The sequence below is a fragment of the Protopterus annectens genome, chromosome 2.part1, assembly GCF_019279795.1.
Source record: "Protopterus annectens isolate FY-2018-M chromosome 2.part1, PAN1.0, whole genome shotgun sequence".
Lineage (NCBI taxonomy): Eukaryota > Metazoa > Chordata > Ceratodontiformes > Protopteridae > Protopterus > Protopterus annectens.
Window position 1 is genome coordinate 956105484 of NC_056729.1, and position 22421 is coordinate 956127904.

The 22421-nt window shown below is 40.9% G+C and overlaps 1 protein-coding gene across 1 annotated transcript in view; it reads right to left on the reverse strand.

The window, feature by feature from the left end:
• The window catches only part of CC2D2A (coiled-coil and C2 domain containing 2A), a 3655067-nt gene that overhangs the window by 2990239 nt on the left and 642407 nt on the right, over nucleotides 1-22421 (reverse strand). Inside the window, exon 10 of the mRNA XM_044062582.1 lies at nucleotides 2272-2403. Coding sequence (XP_043918517.1) covers nucleotides 2272-2403 — 132 coding nt within the window. The remainder of the gene's footprint in view (nucleotides 1-2271; nucleotides 2404-22421) is intronic.

A 22421-nucleotide genomic window follows, 5' to 3' on the forward strand; every position in this document is an offset into this window, starting at 1 on the left:
AACTCCTTCTGCGGACACTATCAATCAGGCTCGTGATACCAGAAAACTTGCCTCTTCTTTATTTTTCGACCTCTCCAAAGCCTTTGATACTATCACTCATCCACTCCTTCTTAGAAAACTATTCAACAGTGGTATCTCTCCTTCTACTTTACACTGGTTTCCAACTACCTATCAGACAGGCAACAAGTTACAAAATGGCTAAACTCTACCTCTCCTTTCCTTACCACCTTCCACAGGTGTTCCCCAAGGGTCCATCTTAGGCCCACTACTTTTCAGCATTTTCATTAATGACTTCCATTCTATTCTCACTCAAGGAACAGTCATCCAATATGCAGATGATTCTGCTATCATCTGTACTGCCAACTCCCCACACAAACTCCAACAACTCACCCAAGCAACCCTCAGCACAACTGAAACATGGATGGCTAACAACCATTTAGCATTAAATCCTAAAAAAAATAAACTCATGCTATTTAGCTCAAAGAAATCCTGCACCATAAGCAAAGACACTTTCACTATCCCCTCCCAGGACAACACCTCCATAGACATAGCCACACATACCAAACTTCTAGGTGTTACTCTAGATAAACACCTAACTTTCGACATGCACATCCACAACATTAAAAAAGCACACCAGAAATTGGGCATGCTATACCTACACAAAACATTCCTCAATTATTCTTCCAAACTAGCCCTTGCCTCCTCTTTTCTGCTCCCTTCTCCTCTATGGAGCTCCTCTTTTCACCAATATTCAGGACAGTCTTAAATCGAAACTGCACTCATGCTACAACAAAACAGTAACATTTGTTACCAACAGTAATCTCTTATCGCACCACTGTTCCTCTCTTAGACTTCTGAACTGGCTAGAACTACCTCACCATCTGACATATATTCAACTAACTACTGCTCGTAAACTAATACACAATCCTTCCAGTTGCCCAGCCCTTTCTAACCTATTTACTCCATACCATCCTAACAGGCCCCTCTGATCAGAAAGCCAGATGCTCCTACAGGTAGATAAACCCAACCTGTCCGTTGGACAATGGCTCCACTTCTTTTCCACTGCTAAACTGTGGAACTCTCTCCCTCCCTCCCTTAGATCAACTAGTAATACATGTATCTTTAAAAAATCTTTGAAACATCACCTCTCCTCCCACTGGCAATGCCCCTGTGCTAACACTTCACAACCCATAACCTGACTGCTGTCTCTTCCCTTCCTCTTCTCCCACCTTTCCTTCCTCTCCTGCCACCCCCCACCTCCAGTACCTTCAACTTTACCTTCTCCTGAACAATTAAACCCTCTCTTTGCCCCCTTGATATTTGACACCACTACTGACTCTATCTCAGTGCCAACTACTATATGGGACTGTCAGTCTAACTTGGAACAACTGTTGTATGGATTCTTATCAAATTGATCATACTGCACTGTGGCCTGAAGCTAAGGCAGTTTAATCTGTCATATTTGATCCATGTGTTTTTATTACTTTGAATGTATTGTATGCTTGTATGCTTTAGCAGTTTATCTCATATGTCTGTTACCTTGTCTTCTATCACACTGTAAGCATTGTATTGTTTTTAAGTTTTATCTCTGTGGAGCTTTTCTCCCTGGGCCACCACTGAAAATGGGCACTCTCTGGCCCAGTGGACCTTCCCGGTCAACAAATGCAATAAATAAATAACCAGTGCCTAATTCTTCTGTAATATAAAGTTTAGAGTCAAAGATTCTTCTTAGATGCCAAGAATAATTACAACTTAGTGTCAAGGAAATTGCATAAGTACAAAGTTTGCACAAAACTTCACTAAAATATTTTATTTATTTATTTAACATTTGTTAACCGGGAAAGTCCGACTTGGAACAAAGCCAATTTTCAGTGGAGGCCCGGGGAGAAAGGCTCCAGATGCACATCTTTGTAATGTGGGAGGAAACTGGAGCACCCAGAGGAAACCCACACGAACGCAGGGAGGACATGCAGACTCCGCACAGAAGGCACCCCAGCCGAGAATCGAAATGGAGAACCTCTTGCTGTGAGGCGACAATGCTACCCGTTGCACCACTGCGCCGTCCAATACTTGTATAACAGTTCAAATAACAAAGAAGCCAGCTCCATTTAGACTACAAAATTTCACAAAGAAATTACTACACAGTGCCTGAAAGATAAAAAGCAGAAAAAATGTACCTGTGCATTGCTATAACATATGTACAGTACAATGCATTTTATTTTAGAGTATACAGTTCACAAACAGTAACAAAATGTATGCATCAAAAATTACCTTTCGGAACACAGTTTCCAATGCAGAGTCAATGTCTTCCTCTAGTGAAAATATTGATGGCCTGGTAAAAGACTGCTTGATTGGAATTGGCAGAGCAATAATTTTTCCATCATCTCCAAACCATTTCTTACCCTAAGCAAATAACAGCAAAAAGTTTTACAGATCATCCGTTCAATATATAGCATTGGTTCTATTTTAATGTAACATCTATCCATCTATATATAACACTTTTTCCAATTGGGTCGGAGTGTCACTTCAACAGTGATAATCATCCAGAGCCAACTCATTTTGTTTTATTAACGCAGATACTAAATTCACACAGTTTTAACAATTACATACTGTAGGTACACATATGGTTATAGAAAAGAAAAAAAAAGTTGTACATAGTTTTCATTAGTTTTCTGTTTTATACATTTGTTTTCTTTTTAACAATAATTTACTCCAATATTACATATACTGCCCAAGTCCTGCTTTCCCCTAAATTTCACTCCTCCTCCTCCTCCTGATCATTATTCTGCATGTATTACTCCCATTAATTTAATTTACTTCTATGCAATTTGCTGCTATACATTTCTAAAGATTCCACCTCCAATTATTTTATCTCATTTAAAATATTCAACACTTCTGCTCAAAACAATCCTTTCCTTATTTACAATTATTTGCTTTCCTAACAGTTCAGACAAAAGTACTCTGTAACGGATTTTTAAAATCTGACAGCTGGTAACATTCAGAAAAGCAAACTCCCAAATTACCTCAACTTTTCTCAAGCAATTGGTATCTACCTGAGAAAAAAATTCCCGGAGTTTGTTGGGGGTATACAAATGCAAACACTTCCATGCAAAAATCATAAACTTCTAGACATTGTTGTGTACTTGGAAGGTAGACAAATATCATTTTTGTTCCACTGTCTATTGCTTCTCCAATGTCTTTTCTAATATCTTCCGACTGATCCTTATAGTTATCATGTAGTATTGTATATATTTGACTAATTATCCCTTATTTAACAACAGCTTCTATTCTAGACACAACTAAAATTTCAACCAGAGCTTATCTTTCACATAGTGCTTCCCTATCCCTTTCTCTTTGCTTATGCTCTGTTATCAGTCACTGGTAGGGAAGGCAGTCTCTATCCTACAGTCCAAACTTCTGCTGAGTCTCATCCCACTCTGTTACTTTCCCCTCTAACTTTATTTGTTCCAATACCTTGGTTCCTTCTCTTAATTCTCCAATAAATTCCATTTCCCTCTTGCCTATTTTCTATGCCCCTACTTGCAGTCATTCCTATGAGTAAAAGCTCCTTTTTCCATTCTTGTGTGGTCTTAGTTCTTAGAATACTTTCGCCTACTTTATAAATATAACATTCTGTATGGTTATTTCCTCATGGGACTGCATCCAGAATACTACTCTGGTCTTATTTTTGAACTCCATTTCATCACCGTGCCTTCCCATTTAGATTTGTAACTTTCTACTTGTATTATGAATATGAGCTTTAACTATGTAACTATTTTTTCAAATCGGAAAGGTGTCAACCACCTTGTTCTATGAGGAGAAACAATTTAACCCACTTAATTTTTACCTTTTTCCCCTCCAAATCAAAATTCCTTCAACTCTTTCTTAATTATAGTCTACAACTTCACATCTGATTGATGAAAATATGCATTATCTGTGTATAATACTAAAGGGACTTGAAACATTTTAATTGTATCATTGTATCACTATCCATATCCATAATTAGCAGCCTCCATCTTTTCAAGTTCTGTATTATCTTTTTAGTGTATTTCCACATGTCCCTACCATCCCTAATAGAACACTGTTTAATCCATATGTCTAAATACTTCAACATATCATGTCCCCATAGATACAGGTATTGCTGAACCAGTGCATGCACTCTCACATTAGTTTCTAGCTACAGCCTTTGTTTTATCTTCATTTATTTTATATCATGAAAAGATTGGGAACGGTCTCAGAATGTTCCACAACACTGAAATGTCCTTAACAAAACAGTATCATCTGTGAATAAAGATAGCTTTTTTGATTACCACACAAGCTGTGTTTGAATTTGTAAGTGCCATATTTTCTTTGCCAATGCCTCCAATTACAAAGCAAATAACAAAAGGGAAAGAGGACACCCCCTGCTTGGATCCTCTGCTCAAACAAGGCTTAATAGAAAGGAACTCCCTCACTTTAATTCTTGACATGGACCCTTCATATAATTTCCTAATGAACCCTATTATTATATCAAGGAATGCATGCTACTATTGCCCTACTTATAAAATCTCTGTCGGCTCTATCAAATGTCATTTCAGCCATCACAATCCATCAACAATAGTGGTATTTTCTTACACTCTGCTTCCATCTGGAACATCGCTGTTCTATTAATGCTGTCACATGTTTGCCTCACCTCCAACAAAACCACATCTATCAATTTCTAATACTTTTGTCATTTTCTTAGCTATTATAAACACTTTATATTTGAGGCTTAAAACTGAAATTAATCCATGAAGCTGGGTCTGTGGAGTCTGTACCCTCTTTGGGTAACATAACCACCTTAACTTTTTTCCAACATGGCAGTACTGTTCCTCCATTTAAAATATTGTTAAACATTTAGATTTGCAACCCTTTTTTCCTAACTTCAGCAGGAATACCATCTGTTCCAGAAGACTTCCCTGTTGACTGATTGTAAATCTCCATTTTAATGTCATTCCTTCCAGTAGTAGCTATTAATTCTTGAGCCTTTTCTTCCTGTAACCTCTGCATAGTTAAGACATTCACAAATGTTTCCATTTGTGTCTTTACACAAATTTTCACAGATTTTCCAGTACCTCTACAGGATTTTCTTTTTCATGTAATACATTTCTTAAGTCTGACAACGTTTTCTAATTTCTCTGGCCTAAGTTGTTGTAATAAAAGTTTAGGGCTCTAGAGTTATCAAAAAAATAGTTGCTTAACAACAGTTTTTCAAAACTAATACATATATAATCCAATTACTCCCCTACTTTACCTTTAAGTACTTAGCAATTGCTCCTCTTCTGTTTCTGCGAGATTCCCCTTCTGCAATACCTTAATGTTTGACAAACCATCTAAATAATCCGTATTACTTCTTAACCATATCTCTTTCTCTCTCTTATTTCTGACAATTTTAAACTCCATTTTAATTTTACCCCACTCTCAAGCTATCCCTTCTAAAGAAATGTTCATCTTCCCTAACAACTCTCGATTGATTTCCTCTACTTATTCCTTAATGCCCTCTCATTTTAACAGATACGCAAGGGCACCGATTTTCAATTTTCAAAGAAAAAAAATGAAATCCCATTTTCATAAGATGAAATCTGAGAAATATAACCATGATTTTTAACTGTAATTTTGTCTTTATGGGGATTTCATTATAATTTTCTTTTGCATCAAGATATATTGAAAGTTAAAACAGATTCTAGGCAAAGAACACTCAATAATGCCAGCTGACATTATAAATAATAAATATGAGCAAAAATGCATGTTGTGGTAAATTAGCTCTCTGGCCAAAAATGCCAAATGCCATGCAAATGTGTGATTTTTCAATTCTCAGACAGTCCAAATTCAGAATTTAACTGTTTTTCTCACAAAAAATAAAAATAAGTGTCCCTCCAGATAAGAAGGAAACTGCCAGCGTTTATATTTAATTTATTACCATGCATCTTTACCTTACTCTTTACTGTTGGATGACCTGAAGTACTTTTTGGATGGGTTTCAAAAAGATCAATTAAATATCCATGCTCCTGTGAAATGCAATTCATGTCCTGTCTCGAACAGTCATTGTACCCTGTGGAATAATATGTAAATTCTGTCCGAGTTCCTGGTCGCAGATTCATATCTCTCATTCCAAATATTCTCACGTCTTCATAAATACTCTTTTCTTATATTTTCTCTTCTAGCTCCCTCAATACATCCTCAGTTTTGTAAATCAGGTTTTACTCCCCAACCATAAATAATATTCCCAGTTAAAAGCTAATCATTTCTCCCAAAACTTTTTTGTGCTTTGTAATAGTAGTTTTAAGTGGAATATAAACACATGCCAGTGTAATCCTCCTTTCCTGTAGATAACCCCTTATTACTACAAATTTTCCATTAGTTCATAGGTTCATAGGTTCATACTAGGCTATCTGCCCAAGGGCATTTATAAGCCTAGCCCATAGTTATTTGGCTTTCGCCACCCCTTTAGTCTGAATAAAACTATGCCTATTATTTTGCTGTGCCTCTGTCAAGCAGTGACACTGAAGTAATCCCTGGGGTATATCTGCGATCCCCCATCCATTGGTCAAGATTCCTCTTGAACAAGGCCAGCGAGGTGCTCTGCCTCACATGTACCGGGATTTTGTTCCACAGCATAGAGAGTCTCTGGGTGATGAAGCATAGGGAGTCTCTGGGTGATGAAGCATAGGGAGTCTCTGGGTGATGAAGATGAGAAGCAACAGAGATGAGAAGCAACAACTCTGTACAAGATCAGCCTGCCAAACATTATTGTGTGCATGCAAGTTACAAGTTGGAAGTATATATTCAAAAGTGTCTTCCTTTTCCTCATCTGTAATTACTGGAGCCTCTCTCACTATCAGTGTTATTGCCACCCTTTCCTTTGTCCATGACACTCTGATGAATACAAGTTTTGAAGTCCTTTTGTCTGCCAAATTCACGTGCTCATTTCTGTCCAAATGCTTCTTTTGTAACATTGCTATTTGCACTCTAAACATCTTAATATAATTTAGTATTCTTTGCTTTTTCTCTATGCCTGCAATGCCATTGATATTCCATGATAAACTTGATAAGGCAGTCATTCTGACAAGAACCTATTACTTTCAAATATTCTGCATGACATTTCTTTTGAATATATACTTCCAACTTGTAACTTGCATGCACACAATAATGTTTGGCAGGCTGATCTTGTACAGAGTTGTTGCTTCTCATCTCTGAACCCATGCCATATTTTCTCAGGCATATTTCTTCAATAAAAACACTCAAAAAACAAGAATGTAAATACATTTTAAACCCCCCAAAGTTACTGCGTGTGTGCATGTGCTCATGCACCCCCTCCCCCCACACAACACATTTATACTTTCCAAAAAGGGAAGTTACACCTATATATAGGAGCAGTTGTCCCAAGCACAGAGCTATACTCACAGCCTTTGCCTATTCTAATGTTAGGTTTAATCATGCTGAAAGTACATGCTAGAGCCTGTGTTTCATACTGCACAGATACCATCTTTCCTTTTCCTATCTCTACTTACTGTCCAGTTGATAAAAACAACTTGCATGTTCTGTTAACTGATGTTTAGCCTTAACATGTAGAGCACTGGCTATTAATACAACAGTGCATAATTAAGTGCATTAATAGTTAATATTAAAGCATTAAGGCTGCTATTAATGCAACTGCTTGTCTTTCATTTATTTTCACTGAAGTGCCTACCAGCTCCCCTTTAAATACTAATTATTATGTTTTTTATACAAATGCCTCAGAACACATTCATAGGTTCATAGGTGTGTTCTAGGCTAATGGCCCTGGGGCCTTTACATGCCTAGCCATAGGATTACTCTGGCATAGTGCTACCCGACCTTAGTTCCCAGTGCCTCTGTCGAGTAGAGCCACTGGTGTTATCCCTGGGGTGAATTTTCTGTTTCCTATCCACTCAAGATTTCTCTTGAAGAGGGTCAGCGAGGTGCTCTGCTGGACATGCATGGGAAGTCTGTTCCATAGCATGGGCAGTCTCTGGGTTAGGAACCTGTCCCTCCAGCATGTTATGCCAATTGTGGTAATGAGGTTGAGGTCTCTGGAGTGTGTGGTGTGGAGGGATGTAGCATTTCTAACACAGCTGGGTCAGACATGGCTTTGCAAGTCAAGCAGAGATAGCCTCTAAGTAGGCAATATGAGACAGAGAATAGGTGGGATTTTTTGAGTCTGTCCATATAGGACAAGTGTTTAAGGCCTAGGATCCTCTTTGTGAGGTACTTTCGTGGCCTCTCCAGTTGTTCCAGGTGTCTAGTGAGGTACATGCCAAATGGGGCATTGTACTCGATGATTGGCCTAATGAGGGAAGAGTAGAGGCAGACAAGGACCTCTTTCTTCCTAGATGCAAAACCCTTAGTAATGAGATGTGCCACACAGAAGGACTTTCTGGCCACAGTGGCAATGTGGTGATCAAAAGAGAGGCTGCTGTCAACCTGTGTTCCCAGATCTCTTATAACGTCTTCTGTGTTCAGTGGACTACCATCAATGAGGTAATTCATGGGAACCGGGTTTTTGCCAAAGGGGATGACAACACATTTTTTGCACTGAGCTTAAGGCCATGGTTCTGACACCAGTTGCTGGTCACAGTGAGGCCATTCTGTAGGATGTCAACATCACTTGGGGAGTTAATAACAGCTTCCAACTTGCAAACGTCTGCGAACTTTGTCAGCCAGAGTCCCTTTGTGTTGGCCTGAACTTCAGGGAAGTAGATACCAAACAGGAGAGGACCGAGGACCGAACCCTGTGGGACTCCACTCCTGACTAATCGGCAGTCTGACTTGGAGTCAGCTACTTTCACACTGTGGGTTCTATCTGTGAGCCGGTTTGCAACCCACCTAGTGATATAGGGGTTAATGCCAAGCTTATTGAGTTTTTCTATGATTCCTGAGTGGGGAATGGTATCAAAAGCCTTGGCCAGATCAAGGTAAGCTGTATCCAAAACACTAGTAATAGGTGACTCTATAGGTCACTCCAGAACAAGTACACATATGACTCTGTCATTGTCCATGTTGGTGTGAATGACCTGAGCCGTACCTCTCTGGACTACATGAAAAGAGACATGGAAGAGCTCTCTGATCGTGAAGCCCAGGCTGGTATGACCCTGACCTTGAGTAGCATCCTGCCCTCATCAAGAATGATACCATGGTATAAAGAAAAAATGATCAATGTCAACAATTGACTAAGCTTCTGGTGTCATTCAAAGGAGATCCAGTGTCTGTCAACCTGGGATGACATGTTCGACAAGCCACGCTGCTTCGCTAGAGACGGCTTGCACCTGTCACCCTTAGGCTTTCAAATACTGGCCAAGGCACTTGCCACCCCCATAGTGCCTTTTTACAACAATAAATAGGACATGCTGGAGGGATAGATTCCTGTCCCAGAGACTTCCCATGCTCTGGAACAAGATTCCAATCTACATTAGACAGAGCTCCTCGCTAACACTCTTCAAGAGAAACCTTAAGAAGTGGATGGGAAATAGAAAGTTTACCTCGAGGATTACTTCAATGGCTCTGCTGGACAGAGGCACAGGGGACTAATCTAAGGGGGTGGCGAAAGCCAACACAATTCCGGCTAGGCTTATAAATGCCTTTGGGCAGATAGCCTAGTACCTACCTATGAACCTATGAACCACCTTGTCTTCTTCCACAGCTCTGGTGACTGACTCAAAGAAGTCGACCAAGTTGAGCAGGCATGATCTACCCTTCACAAAACGAAACTGTGTGGGATCCAGAGTTTGGAGATTCCCTATATCCTTGTTTATTAGGTCCATGATGATGCGTTCCATAGCTTTGCATATCAGACTTGTCAGGCTAATGAGGCGATAGTTCCCAGGGTCTGCAATCGCTCCTCATTTGTGGAGAGGGATGACTGAAGCAGTGCGCGATTCGGCAGGGATAAAGCCTGAGGTGAGGCTGTGACTGAACAGGGCACACATGTGAGGTGCCAGTTCACTCTGTAGTTCATGTAGAACACAACCAGGAATACTGTCAGGTCCCATAGAAGCTGTATTCTTGGCGTTGAACAGTGCTGTTTTAACCTGTGCAGCAGTAATACTGGGTGCCTGGCAATCTACTGGTATTGTGATTGGTCCTTGGGGGGGGGGGGTAAAGTTGGCACTGAATCTGTCAGCCAGTATACTGGCAATATCTGTTGTCTCAGTATAGGAGGTACCATTTTGCAGTAGCTCAGAGCAAATCTGGCTATTGCCGTGGAGATTCTTTCCATAATTATAGAAGGCCTTGTGGTTCTCTTCATTATCTGCTGCAATTCTGTTTTCATACCTAGTTTTAGAGGATTTGATGAGGGATCTAAACTTTTTGTTGAGGCAGATAGGGGAGTTTTTTCCAGTCTTGGGACTTCACTTTATTCCGCATCAGATTCCTCCTCCTGCTGTAGAGTTTTGTTTATGACAGAGGACCACCAGATTGGCTTCCTTTTTTTTTTTGGAGGAGAGTGTCTTGGTTCTATTGGGTATGGCGAGATCCATGCATTTGTGTATGTGTTCATACAGTGCATTGGTGTATGATTCTGCAGTCATGCAACTATTCTCCATTTGCATGGGTGCTGTGAAGTTAGCCACCTCTGTTTTTTGGATCCCAAAGTTAGCTTTGGAGAAGTTTTTCATGGTGGTTATCTTTGCTGGGGGGTGGGAGGGATGTGGATTTCCAAGGTGATTCATTTGTGGTCGGATCTAACCAGGGAGGAGCTGACTATTGGTGTAGAGCAACATTCGCCCATGTTAGTAATGACCAGGTCAAGGATGTTGCTACCTCTAGTGGGGGCAAGAATGAGCTGGTCCAGGGCATTGGAATTAATGAACTCCAGGAAACGTTGGGCAAGTGTATTGGTACAGGAGTAGTTTACCCAGTTAATGGAGGGGTAGTTGAAGTCACCTAGTAAGAGAGTGTTAGGTTGGACCCTAATATTCTACAGGGTGCTTAGGAATGTGGAGTGTAAGTCTTGGGACTTGGTTGGGGACCTATAGCAGGCTATGATCTGAATCGCTGTCTTACCCAATGTTAGCTGCACCTGAAGTATCTCTGATGCGTTATGTTGGGATACCAATCTGGAGGTGTGTGCATCCTTTATGAATATGGAGACACCACCACCTTTGGAGCTTCAGTCTAAGTTCTGGGGCCAAAAGGAGTGGAATGAGTTATAGCCTGGTAGGGCAGCGCTTTCTGCTGCCTTGAACCAGGTCTCTGTTACAGCACAAATGTCGATGTCCTCCATTTTAAGGAATGCCTCGAGCGAGTGCATTTTGAGATTTAGACTTTCCTCATTAACTGCATGCGCCTGCAGACATAGTGTCTCCCACTGATGGGGAAAAACAGCTAGTCTATTAAACTTTACAACTCCAAGATACAACTCTTTTCAAATACTACAGAGGTACCACTTTTCATGCTTTCCATTTTCTAACTTGTTTGCTTAGAGAAAAAAAAATCTGCAGAATATAGTAATAACATTTGTCTAGACTTTCACTTGCAAAAAGCATAGTCCATTAGCTAGAAGCGGCAAATGAGATCTGATTTGGCAAGGTGCACTGTAGATAAGGGAGAAGCTCAAGAGATCTGGTGGCTGAGAGCTGTAGCATCGGCCAAGTCAGATCTGATGAATTGGTTTCCGAACCCATTTGTGAGGACAGAATGAAGACTGACAACATCAGATCATGTTTTACTTATTTCATTTTGTATGTTTACTTGTAACTTTAGGGTATGAAAGAAAGAGTTTGCCCTGGTGTCTAGTATTCCCCCACCCACCCCAATCCTGTTATGTTTAAGTGTCTTTATGGCATGGGAAGTTATTCTTGGTGGCTAGTGTTTACCAACCCACATGACAAGCAAGTGCCATTAATGCACATAGCTATAGAGTAATCACTGGTGTCTAGTGTCCCCACCCCATCTCTGTTAAGTTTAAGTGCTGCTTAGGTAGCAAATATAAAGGTTATCCCTGGTGGATAGTGTTTCCCCTCCTGATCCTAATTAGGCCTAATGCTATTACAGCACAAGTGAAGATAAACCTGGTGTCTATTGTTCCACCAACGCCTGTTAAGATATCCCTGGTGTCTAGTGTTCTCCCTCACCCTCGGCTTTGAAGATATCCTTGGTGGTTAGTCATCTCCCTGACCCAATGCTTTGCCCATTTGTCCAGGGGTCAGTGGAAGTTATGATACACACACACACACACACACACACACACACACACACACACACACACACACACACACACACACACACACACAACTGAGCTCACAGCTACCCAATCACCCATCCACACCTAAAGCAACCCCTCACTACCCCACTGGCAGACACATACTCATGCACACATCCCCTAACACGTTACCACTAAACTCTCCAGCACTTACTTTTCGCAATAGATGACCATGTCCTATTGGCCACATTCAGTACCGTGAGTAGCCAGGTGCCACCATGCTAAGTTATGCAGCCAATGCAATTCCAGGGTGCAGCACATGGCTAATCAGCATATGACTCTTCCTGGGACTGCCTCTTTAGCTTCTAGCATGGCCACGGAAACAGCTCTCCATGATGTTGCATATCTTCATGCAAAACACCATGGTAGCACTACTTATGAATTCCAAAAGGTTACAGTGTGGCTACACATCATGTACGCCTCACTGTAACCATTATAATTTCAGCCCACAATTTTCTGTTTTGAACAAAAGCAGATTTTTGGTGTCACTTCTACTCATTTCCATTATGATTCCATCCATGTATGCGCCCCTTGTGTCATTTTGGATAAACTCCATTATAAATTTCTCCCTGATATTACATAAAATACTAGTCTAGCAGGTTTGGGTCTGATTTGTCACCACCCACTTTGAACAGGTACCACTACAGAATAATGCCATTGCTCAGAAACATGTCCAGAAGTTAACATTTTCTTTAATGTAATTGACAAGGTTTAGTTAAACTACCTTGATTATTTCAAAATTACATTAACAATTTTGGCAGATTTATATATTAAAATTAGTTAGCTCTATGCAATACTATACTCCATAATCCTATAATGCCTGAATATTTATAAAAATAAGCACAAGCTTTCTCATTAACATAGTAAACTTAATTAACTTAATTTTTGTTTTTACTTTTTATTCACCCTTTGTTGACTGGGTTAGTCTCTTTCCATTGGAGACCCAAGGTGGTACTTATACTACTAGCAGAAATGTAGCCAGTGCACTGGGGAACTTCCCCTACTCTTCATCATTGTGAGTGGGACCAATTTTGGAGGAACACTTCCTGTTTCCATTCTAGGTGCAGAGGCAGCCTGGAGAAACAGGGAGCCAGCTGGAGAGAAAAGGAGATGATGGATTAGTGAAAGAAATGATGGAGAAAGCAAATATTGAGACAGAAGAATGTGTGCAGGATTATGAGGAAATCTTTCAGAGAAGCCTGTTTGATGGAGATGTAGGGTTGCCACCCCTCCGTTTTTTTTCTGGACTATCTGGAAATCAAACTGACTCTCTAGTAGTCCAGAAAACACTGTACAAACTCCGGTATTTTGTTTCAAAAAATGAAAAAGACTATCTGAGTTTGTAAATCGGCTGTTTTACTACGCTTTTTTACAGAAAAGCATAGTAAATCAGCTGAAAACAGGCAGCAAGAATGGAAAAAGAGGGCGTTACCCACCAGGTAATGTAATCATGGTGTCACAAAATGGGCGGAATGTGCGTGGGAGAGGAGTGGGATGGGGTTGGCAGGGTTACTGGTGATGCGAGAGTTGTGGCTTTCCTCTGGTTTTAGCCACAACGAAAGGTGGCAACCCTATGGAGATGATTCAACAAATGATGCATGTATAATTACAACTCTCCAATAGCGAGGGTTGCGGGATGATTATTTAAAGAAATGGTGATGCAGAGTGAGACAAAAAATGAAGGAGATGTTTCCTGGGGGGACTTTATGGAGAAAATACAAAAGGAGGATGCAGACACAATCCTGAAAAATAATGGTGAGATGGAAAAGAAAAGATATGCAGAGAAAGTAAAAGAAGGTAAGAGTGCAGTAGCAGAAAAGAAGGCAGAAGAAAAATGAAAAACGGAAGTAGTTGCTAAGGATTCAAAGTAAAAAAGACAAAGAAATTGACAGGTATGAAGTGTGGGACACTTTAATAGTTCTTTTGGGTGTAAAAGCACATGAGGTAAGAGCATTTATTCTTATTAACAGAGACATTTTGTGACATTATACTTGAGACTGTTTTTTCAATGGAAAACTTTATTGGAGAATATAAAAAAAAAGAAAGACTGTTACCCATGGAATCTTTAGGTGATAAAAGCATTTAACAAGGAAACAAAAATGAATATTCATGTACAATTTTGATCAGAGGTAGAAAGGAAGAGCTTGAAAAGACAGTTGAAAGCTTTATTTAAAGAATTACTGGACACTGCAAATGTTTATGACAAAAGAGGTTTATGGACTGGTGGCTGGGACTGTAATAGTGTGTTAGAAATAGAAACCAATCAGTAAAAACTAAATGAAAACTCCAAGCGAAGCTGGAACTTCCAATGAGTGACCTCTCAAACCTCTTCAGAGGCAAATGGGATATATGCAAATTACCCTTATGAACACTGGGTGTTTCAGCTAATTGGCATTTCTGAATGCCCATGACTTGTTTCATCGTTTTAATGGACAATTTCAGGCCAATAAAGCCAAACCTCACTAGCTGTGGATATGCATATTTCAGCCTTATGACCGTATCAGCACAGCACAAGCAGAGTGTTTGACTGAGCATAAAAAACACAGGGCTGTTATACCTAGCTGATGTCCATTATCATTCAGGTGACTGCAAAATATCCCAAATAACAAACTAAAACAATAAATGAGAATATGTTAAGAAGGGACGTGATGATTAGTGATCAGCGGTATGGTTTCATGCCAGGAAAGAGCACTACAGATGCGATGTTTGCTCTGAGAGTGTTGATGGAGAAGTACAGAGAAGGTCAGGAGTTGCACTGTGTTTTTGTAGACTTAGAGAAAGCATATGACAGGGTGCCTAGAGAGGAGTTGTGGTATTGTATGAGGAAGTCGGGAATGTCAGAGATATATGTAAGAGTGGTACAGGATATGTACGGGGGTAGTGTGACAGCGTAGAGGTCTCCGGTGGGAGTGACGGATGCGTTTAAGGTGGAGGTGGGATTACATCAAGGATCAGCTCTGAGCCTTTTCTTATTTGCAATGGTGATGGACAGTTTGACAGGAGTCCTCGTGGACTATGATGTTTGCAGATGACATTGTAATCTGTAGTGAGAGTAGGGAACAGGTGGAGGAGACCGTGGAGAGAAGGAGATATGCTCTAGAGAGAAGAGGAATGAAGGTCAGCAGGACTAAGACAGAATATATGTGTGTGAATGAGAGGGAGGTTAGAGGAATGGTGAGGGATGCAAGGAGTAGAGATGACGAAAGTGGATGAGTTTAAATACTTGGGATCAATAGTTCAGAGTAATGGTGAGTGTGGAAGAGAGGTGAAGAAGAGAATACAAGCAGGATGGAGTGGGTGGAGAAGAGTGTCAGGAGTGATTTGCGACAGACGAGTACCAGTAAGAGTGAAAGGGAAGGTCTACAAGAGGGTAGTGAGACCAGCTATGTTATATGGGTTGGAGACAGTGGCACTGACAAAAAGGCAGGAGTTAGAGCTGGATGCGGCAGAGTTAAAGATGTTAAGATTTGCATTGGGTGTGACGAGGGTGGACAGGATTAGGAATAAGTATATTAAAGGGTCAGCCTAGGTTGGAAGGTTTGGAGACAAAGCCAGAGAGGCAAGATTACATTGGTTTGGACATGTGCTGAGGAGGGATGCTGAGTATATTGTGAAAAAGATGCTAAGGATGAAGCTACCAGGTAACAGGAAAAGAGGAAGGCCTAAGATAAGGTTTATGGATGTGGTGTGAGAGGACATGCAGGTGGTTGGTGTGACAGAGCAAGATGCAGAGGACAGGAAGAAATGGAAATGGATGATCCGGTGGGGTGTCCCCTAATGGGAACAGCCGAAAGAAGATGATGATCACACTGAAATTTTTTTATTGTTTTAGTTTGTCAGAAATAGAAAGAGAAAAAAATTATAAATATACCAAGCATAATAAATGTGGAGGAGAACAGGGGTGTTGTAAAAATACTGGGAACAAACCAAAACTCTGACAGAAGAAAATTTTATATTTGTGGGGAATTAGGACATGGTGCAAAAAATGTGAACTGAAATCTTTTAAATGTAACAAAACAATAAACGTAATGAAATTGGACATTTATAGATGGAGTGCAAAAATGAAAATAACTAAGGAAAATGACAAAGAAAGAGAAGAAAATGAACAAACAGAAGAAAATTTACAAGTAGTAAAACTAGAAGAAAAATTGAAGAAAAAAATGGACGAGGAAAAAAAATAATAAAAAGGACATAGAAGGTTCTGAATAAATGAAATAAGTGATGAACAACTCAAAATGGAAGTCAGTAAAAGGGAAAACAATTAATTCTTTTGTAAAAGGGTAAAAAACAGAAAAGGAAATTTTAAAGGGATAAGTACAAAAGAAAAAAAAAAGGAAATGGATGAAAAAGAATATATACAGCTAAAGACTGGGGCTTGGTATAATGGTTAAGGTGTTTGACTCAGAGACACAAGGTATAGTGTTTGATTTTCACCTTTGGGAAGGAAATTGGTTAGGCTTAGAATGGCCTATTAAGAAAGTTAGCTCTGTAATTTGCTATTAATTTATGAAACCATGAATCTAACGAAAATGGAAAATTAAAATTGTAGAGTGTTTTCTGTAAACGTGAATGGTATTAAGAATACAGTAAGAACAAAAGGAATTTTGGAGTGGTGTAATACATGATGTAGATGTAATTATATTTGAATATACAAGATTTTTAACAAATGAAGAAAGATTACAAACTATGGGGAGGAAAGATAATCTGGAATTTGGGAAATAAGAAATGTTCTGGAATAGCTTTATTATCCAGAAATTCAGTAAAGATATTAGATGTAATTTTATCAAAAATGAGAAGATTAACCACTGTAGATTTAAAATGGAAAGAACAAGTCTACATAATTATAACACTGTATGCTTATACTAACTGTAAAGAAAGGGAAAGCTTATTTCATCAGATTGTAGACTATGTAGTAAAAAACATAAATATTATAATAACAGCAGACTTTAATTGTGATAAGAGGCAAGAGTAAAAAGAGAGTAAATGATATAAGAAAAATGTTAGAAGTTATAAGCTGTAGTAAAACATTGGGACAAAAATTCACAGACTTACAAAAGATGTATGTATAAAACTGAAATAGATTAATTTACAGTATTAGAAAGTACAGTTTTGTACCTACCATAAATGTAGATGTTCGAGTGTATACACTGCTGCAGTCATCACACTTGGGTTATCCTGCCATCAGGCGGTCCCGCAGTTGGCCCGAATTCCAAAGTCTTGGTCCGGCGTCAGTTGCTGTTGCTTCTTCCCTGACGTCAGTGTGCCAGGGGTATATCAGAGGCATCCAACGCCATTTTCTTCAGTTTTTCTTGCCCCAGATGTCAGGTGCCCCTAATAGGTAGGCAATATATATATATATATATATATATATATATATATATATATATATATATATATACATATAGCTATATAAAAATAAAGCAAAACCCTTAGGCACAAGCAAATACACCACAGAGGTAGTATAGGATAGAGTGGTAGAGATAAGTTCAGCTAGTTCAGAGGGGATGGAGGGTGAGTAACCTGGACTGCAGCAGGGTATACACTTGAACATCTACATTTATGGTACGTACAAAACTGTAGTATGTTCATTGTGTTACCCTGCTGCAGTCATCACACTTGGGTAGAATCCCAAAGCTAAGGATGGGTGGTGGAGTCAAAGAGGGTTAGAGGAGGCTAGAAGGCCCTGCAAAACTGCAGTGGCGAAGCCAGCTCTAGTCTTAGAGTAAAGTGGTACGTGGTAATATTTGGTAAAGGTGTGTACTGAGCTCCAAGTTACAGCTTCCAGAATATCCTTGGTTGTCACCCCCCTGAGGTAGGCTGTAGATGTAGCTGCTGCCCTGGTAGAGTGGGGCCTTATGCTAGCAGGAACTGGTTTTCCATGGTGGGTGTAGCAAAAACGTATGCAATGTCCTATCCATTTGGAAATGGTCTGTTTTGAGATAGCCTTTCCTTGTGATGCTGTGACATAGGATACAAAAAGCTGGTCAGATTTTCTGAAAACCTTAGTTTTATCCAAGTAGTAACGTAGCTGCCTGTGAACGTCCAGGGAATGTAGGAGTCTTTCTCCTTTGTTCTGTGGATTTGGAAAGAAGGTGGGTAAATGGATGGTTTGATTTAGAGCCACACTGGATACCACCTTAGGCATAAAGGAGGGGTTAGTTTGTAGAGAAACTCTGTCTTGATGAAAAATGAGGAAAGGCTCTACTGCCATTAGTGCCTGAAGTTCTGAAACTCTTCTCGCTGAAGTAATTGCTAGCAGCAGGGCAGTCTTCCATGATATAAACTTTAAGTCAGCTGAGAAAGCTGGCTCAAAAGGAGGTAGCGTAAGTTTTTCCAGAACAAAGTTGAGGTCCCAAGTAGGTGTTGGTGCTCTCCTGGGAGGCCCAATGTTTTTGGCCCCTCTGAGAAACTGCCTTAGGAGTGGATGTGAAAATAGGGGAGGATCCGTGTTGTAGTGAGCTGAAATAGCTGAGGCGTGGATTTTAATAGATGAAAAAGAAAGCCCCTTGTGTAACATCTCAGTTAAATATTGCAAAATCTGAGGTATGTCAGGCTGAAGGGTATTTTGGCCTTTAGCTTGGTTCCAGGTGCAAAACCTTTTCCATTTGTCTGAGTAGGCTTTCCTGGTGCTGGGCCTCCTGGCCTCCAGAATAACATCCATAACAGCTTGTGAGAGAGGAGCTGGCTGGTTACTTAGGTGATTTGCCATGCAGCCAAGTTTAAGGTTTTGAGTTGGCTGTGTAGAATCTGATTGTCTTGCTGTGTGAGCAGATGGGTAATTTGTGGTAGAATCCATGGTGGGCCCTGGGCCATATTCCTTAATAGTGGGTACCAGTGCTGGCGTGGCCAGTCTGGGGCAATGAGTATCATTCGGGGTCTCTCCATCCTAACTTTCAGCAGCACCTTTGTGAGAAGGGGTAATGGAGGAACGGCATATACTGTCAACATTTTCCAACTGAATGAGAGTGCGTCCACCTTCCAAGCTTGATGGTGAAAAGTCCTTGTGCAAAATTTTGTTAGTTGATAGTTTTGGGGGCTGGCAAATAGGTCTATGTCTGGGAGCCCCCATTTTTGAGTTATAATTGCAAATACTTGTGGATCCAGTTTCCACTCATGGGGATCCATGATGTTTCTACTTAGGTCGTCTGCCTATGTGTTCTTTTTTCCTGGCAGGAATTCAGCTTGTAATTGAACTTGGTAAGCCAGTGCTGTGTTCCACAAGGTCATTGCTTGCCTGCATAGAGGGTAGGAGTGTGTACCCCCTTGCTTGTTTATGTACCACATTACTGTGGTGTTGTCTGTTCTTATGATAAGCTGTCCTGGATGTAAGAGGTCCTTGAAGGCTGTCAGAGCATTTTGTACAGCTAGCATTTCTTTTTGATTGATGTGCAGATTCTTTTGATCTGCAGTCCATATGCCTTGAATGCACCGTCCTGCCATGTGTGCCCCCCAGGCATAGTCCAATGCATCTGTTGTCATAGTTTGCCTGGTTGGGGGTAAGGTGAAAGGCTGACCCTTGTTGAGGTGACATGCCTGTGACCACCATAGGAACTCCTGTTGAAGGCAGGGAATGAGAGGTATCATTGTTTCCAAGCTGTGGCTGTGTTGAGTCCAAACGCTTTTTAGGTACCATTGTAATTTCCTCGTATGCAGTTTTGCAAATGGTATTAGTAGTATGCAAGATGCCATGAAGCCCAAGGCCTGCAGAATTTTTCTTACAGGGAGTTGGGTCTTTGTTGCCATTGCTCTGAAGTATTGAGTTAATTGTACTTGTTTGTCTGGCGTCAGATAAGCCATCTGGGCCGTTGTATACAAGCTGGCACCCAGGAATGTCATATTTTGTGAGGGCACTAGTTTTGATTTCTTTTCGTTTACTGTGTACGCTAGGCAACTTAGAAGATGTTTTACAAAAGCCAGGTGTTGTAAGAGAATGTCCTTGCTTTCTGCTTGGATGAGGCAGTCATCCAGGTATGGGTATATTTGAATCCCCCTTTGTCTGCAGTATGTAATTACTGGTGCCAGGCATTTTGTGAAGACCCTGGGCGCAGTAGATAAGCCAAAGGGCAGTGCAGAGAATTGGTAATGGGTTGAACATGCAATGAAATGGTGGTATCTTCTGCAATTTTGTCTGATAGGGACATACAGGTATGCCTCCTTGAGGTCCAACGTTACTAGCCAAGCTTTCTTGTCCAACATGGGAAGAAGCTGCTGTAGTGTTAGCATCTTGAATTTGGGTACTTGCAAGAAGGTATTTAACATTGAAAGGGCCAGAATGGGTCTCCAAGCATTGTCCTTTCTGGGGACTAGAAAAAGCCTTGAGTAAAATCCTTGGCCTTGCTCCTGTGTAGGTACCAGCTGAATGGCTCTCATGTCCATGAGAGCTATAATTTGTTTTTGTGCCTCTGCCCATTGATTTTGTGGCAGGTTTGGCATTCGTTTTATCCTTGGCAAGGTGTGGAAATGGAATCTGTATCCTTGTGAGATAATGTCTAGGACCCATTTGTTCTTTGTGACGATGCGCCAGTTGTCTGCAAAAAGTGCTACTTTTCCTCCCAAGGGAGCTGCCAGGAGAGTTTTGCTTGGCAGTTTGAGGTATAAGTCATTGTGCTTGCCTTCTAGTAGTTTGTGGCCTGTCTTCTCCTCCCTTCTGTGTTGCAGTGCCCCATTGGCGAGGTTTGTAAGGGATTTGTGCTTGTCCTCTGCCCCTTGGGTGCCTGTATTTACCCCTCTGTGGTCTGTCAGAAGCTGGAAAGGACCAATTTTTTGTTGGCCAATTTCTGCTGAATCGTGGGGGCTGTACTTGTCAGAAATCTTTGACCGTCTGCATAGATTTTGCCTTATCCTCCATTTTCTTTAAAACCTCCTCTGCTTTAACCCCAAATAAGACATCCTGCTGTAAGGGTGCATCTAGTAACTTTGCTTTAACATGATCAGGCAGAGATTGTTCCTTTAACCAAGCATGCCTATGAATAACAGACCCAGTAACAGCTGCTCTAGAGGAAGCTTCCAAGGCATCAAAACCACATTGTAAAGTATGTTTGCCCACCTGTTCAGCTGCATGCAACAGATCCTGCATTTCCTTGAATTCAGACTGTTGAGGGTGCGTGCCCATCTTTTGTTTTATTTGAGACATTAGGAATTGCCGGTATTTAAGCATGTGAAATTGACAATTTAGTGCTCTCATAGCTAGAGTAGCTGAGGTGTAAACCTTCTTCCCCCACCTATCTAATGCTCTGGAGTCCTTTTCAGAGGGTACAGGATTTTTAGCCATAGAAGCCTTAGCCCCCTTGGGACTCTGGGAGATTGTCTCTGGATCAGCAACAGGGCTTTTGTATAGGAATTTGTGTGAGTCAGGCACTCTACAGTATCTATCTGGTTTGGCTGGAGCAGGAGGCAGAGAATCTGGATTTAGACTAGATTCTAAGAAAACATCATCCACAATGTCTAAAACTGGGGGGATAGCAAGGGGTCTGTGCTGGGGGAGTAAAAGAAACTCTCTGAGCCTTTTCTTTGAGTCGGAGTAGTCCTGACCTTCCCAGTGGAAATGTTCCCTCATGGTATGTAAGGTTTCCCCAAAGGAATAATCTTCAGGGGGAGAAGCTGAGGGAATGGAGTCTTCAGCATCAGAATCTTCATAAGGGAGAAAGGAGTAATCCTGTTCCTCAGAGGAGCCTGAGGAAACAGACACCTGATCAGAGGAGGCATAATCCTCCTCTTGTCTAGGCCTTTGTCGGGGGGGTGGGGGGGTGGGAACCCCTGATCAAAGAAATTAAATCTTCAGCCATTTTAAGCATCTGTTTCTTAGGCATAGGGCCTTGACCTGGAGACTGAAGAGTAGTCTTTTTTGGTTTTAAAGGAGTCTTAAGTTTAGCATAAGATTTTATGGTGAGAGTAGTCTGTCTGAAGACACCTTCAGAAACCAAAGGTGTTTCTACAGCACCGACTTCTCCTACTGCAAAGTTGTCAGTAGGGCCTAAAGAAAATGGCTGCGTCAGCCTAGAACTCTCTGCTGGAAAATTCCGAAGCGGTCTGGGGATCCAATTCAGTGGTAGCCAGGGTCTGCGTAGGCGCCTCACTGAAAACCGGAGAACCGGCGACCGGCCCAGCCGAGGGCTTGGAGTCTGGCTTGGATCTAGGCTGCCTTTCTTTATCTTTGCGTTTTTTATGCACGCCAGTAGTCAGT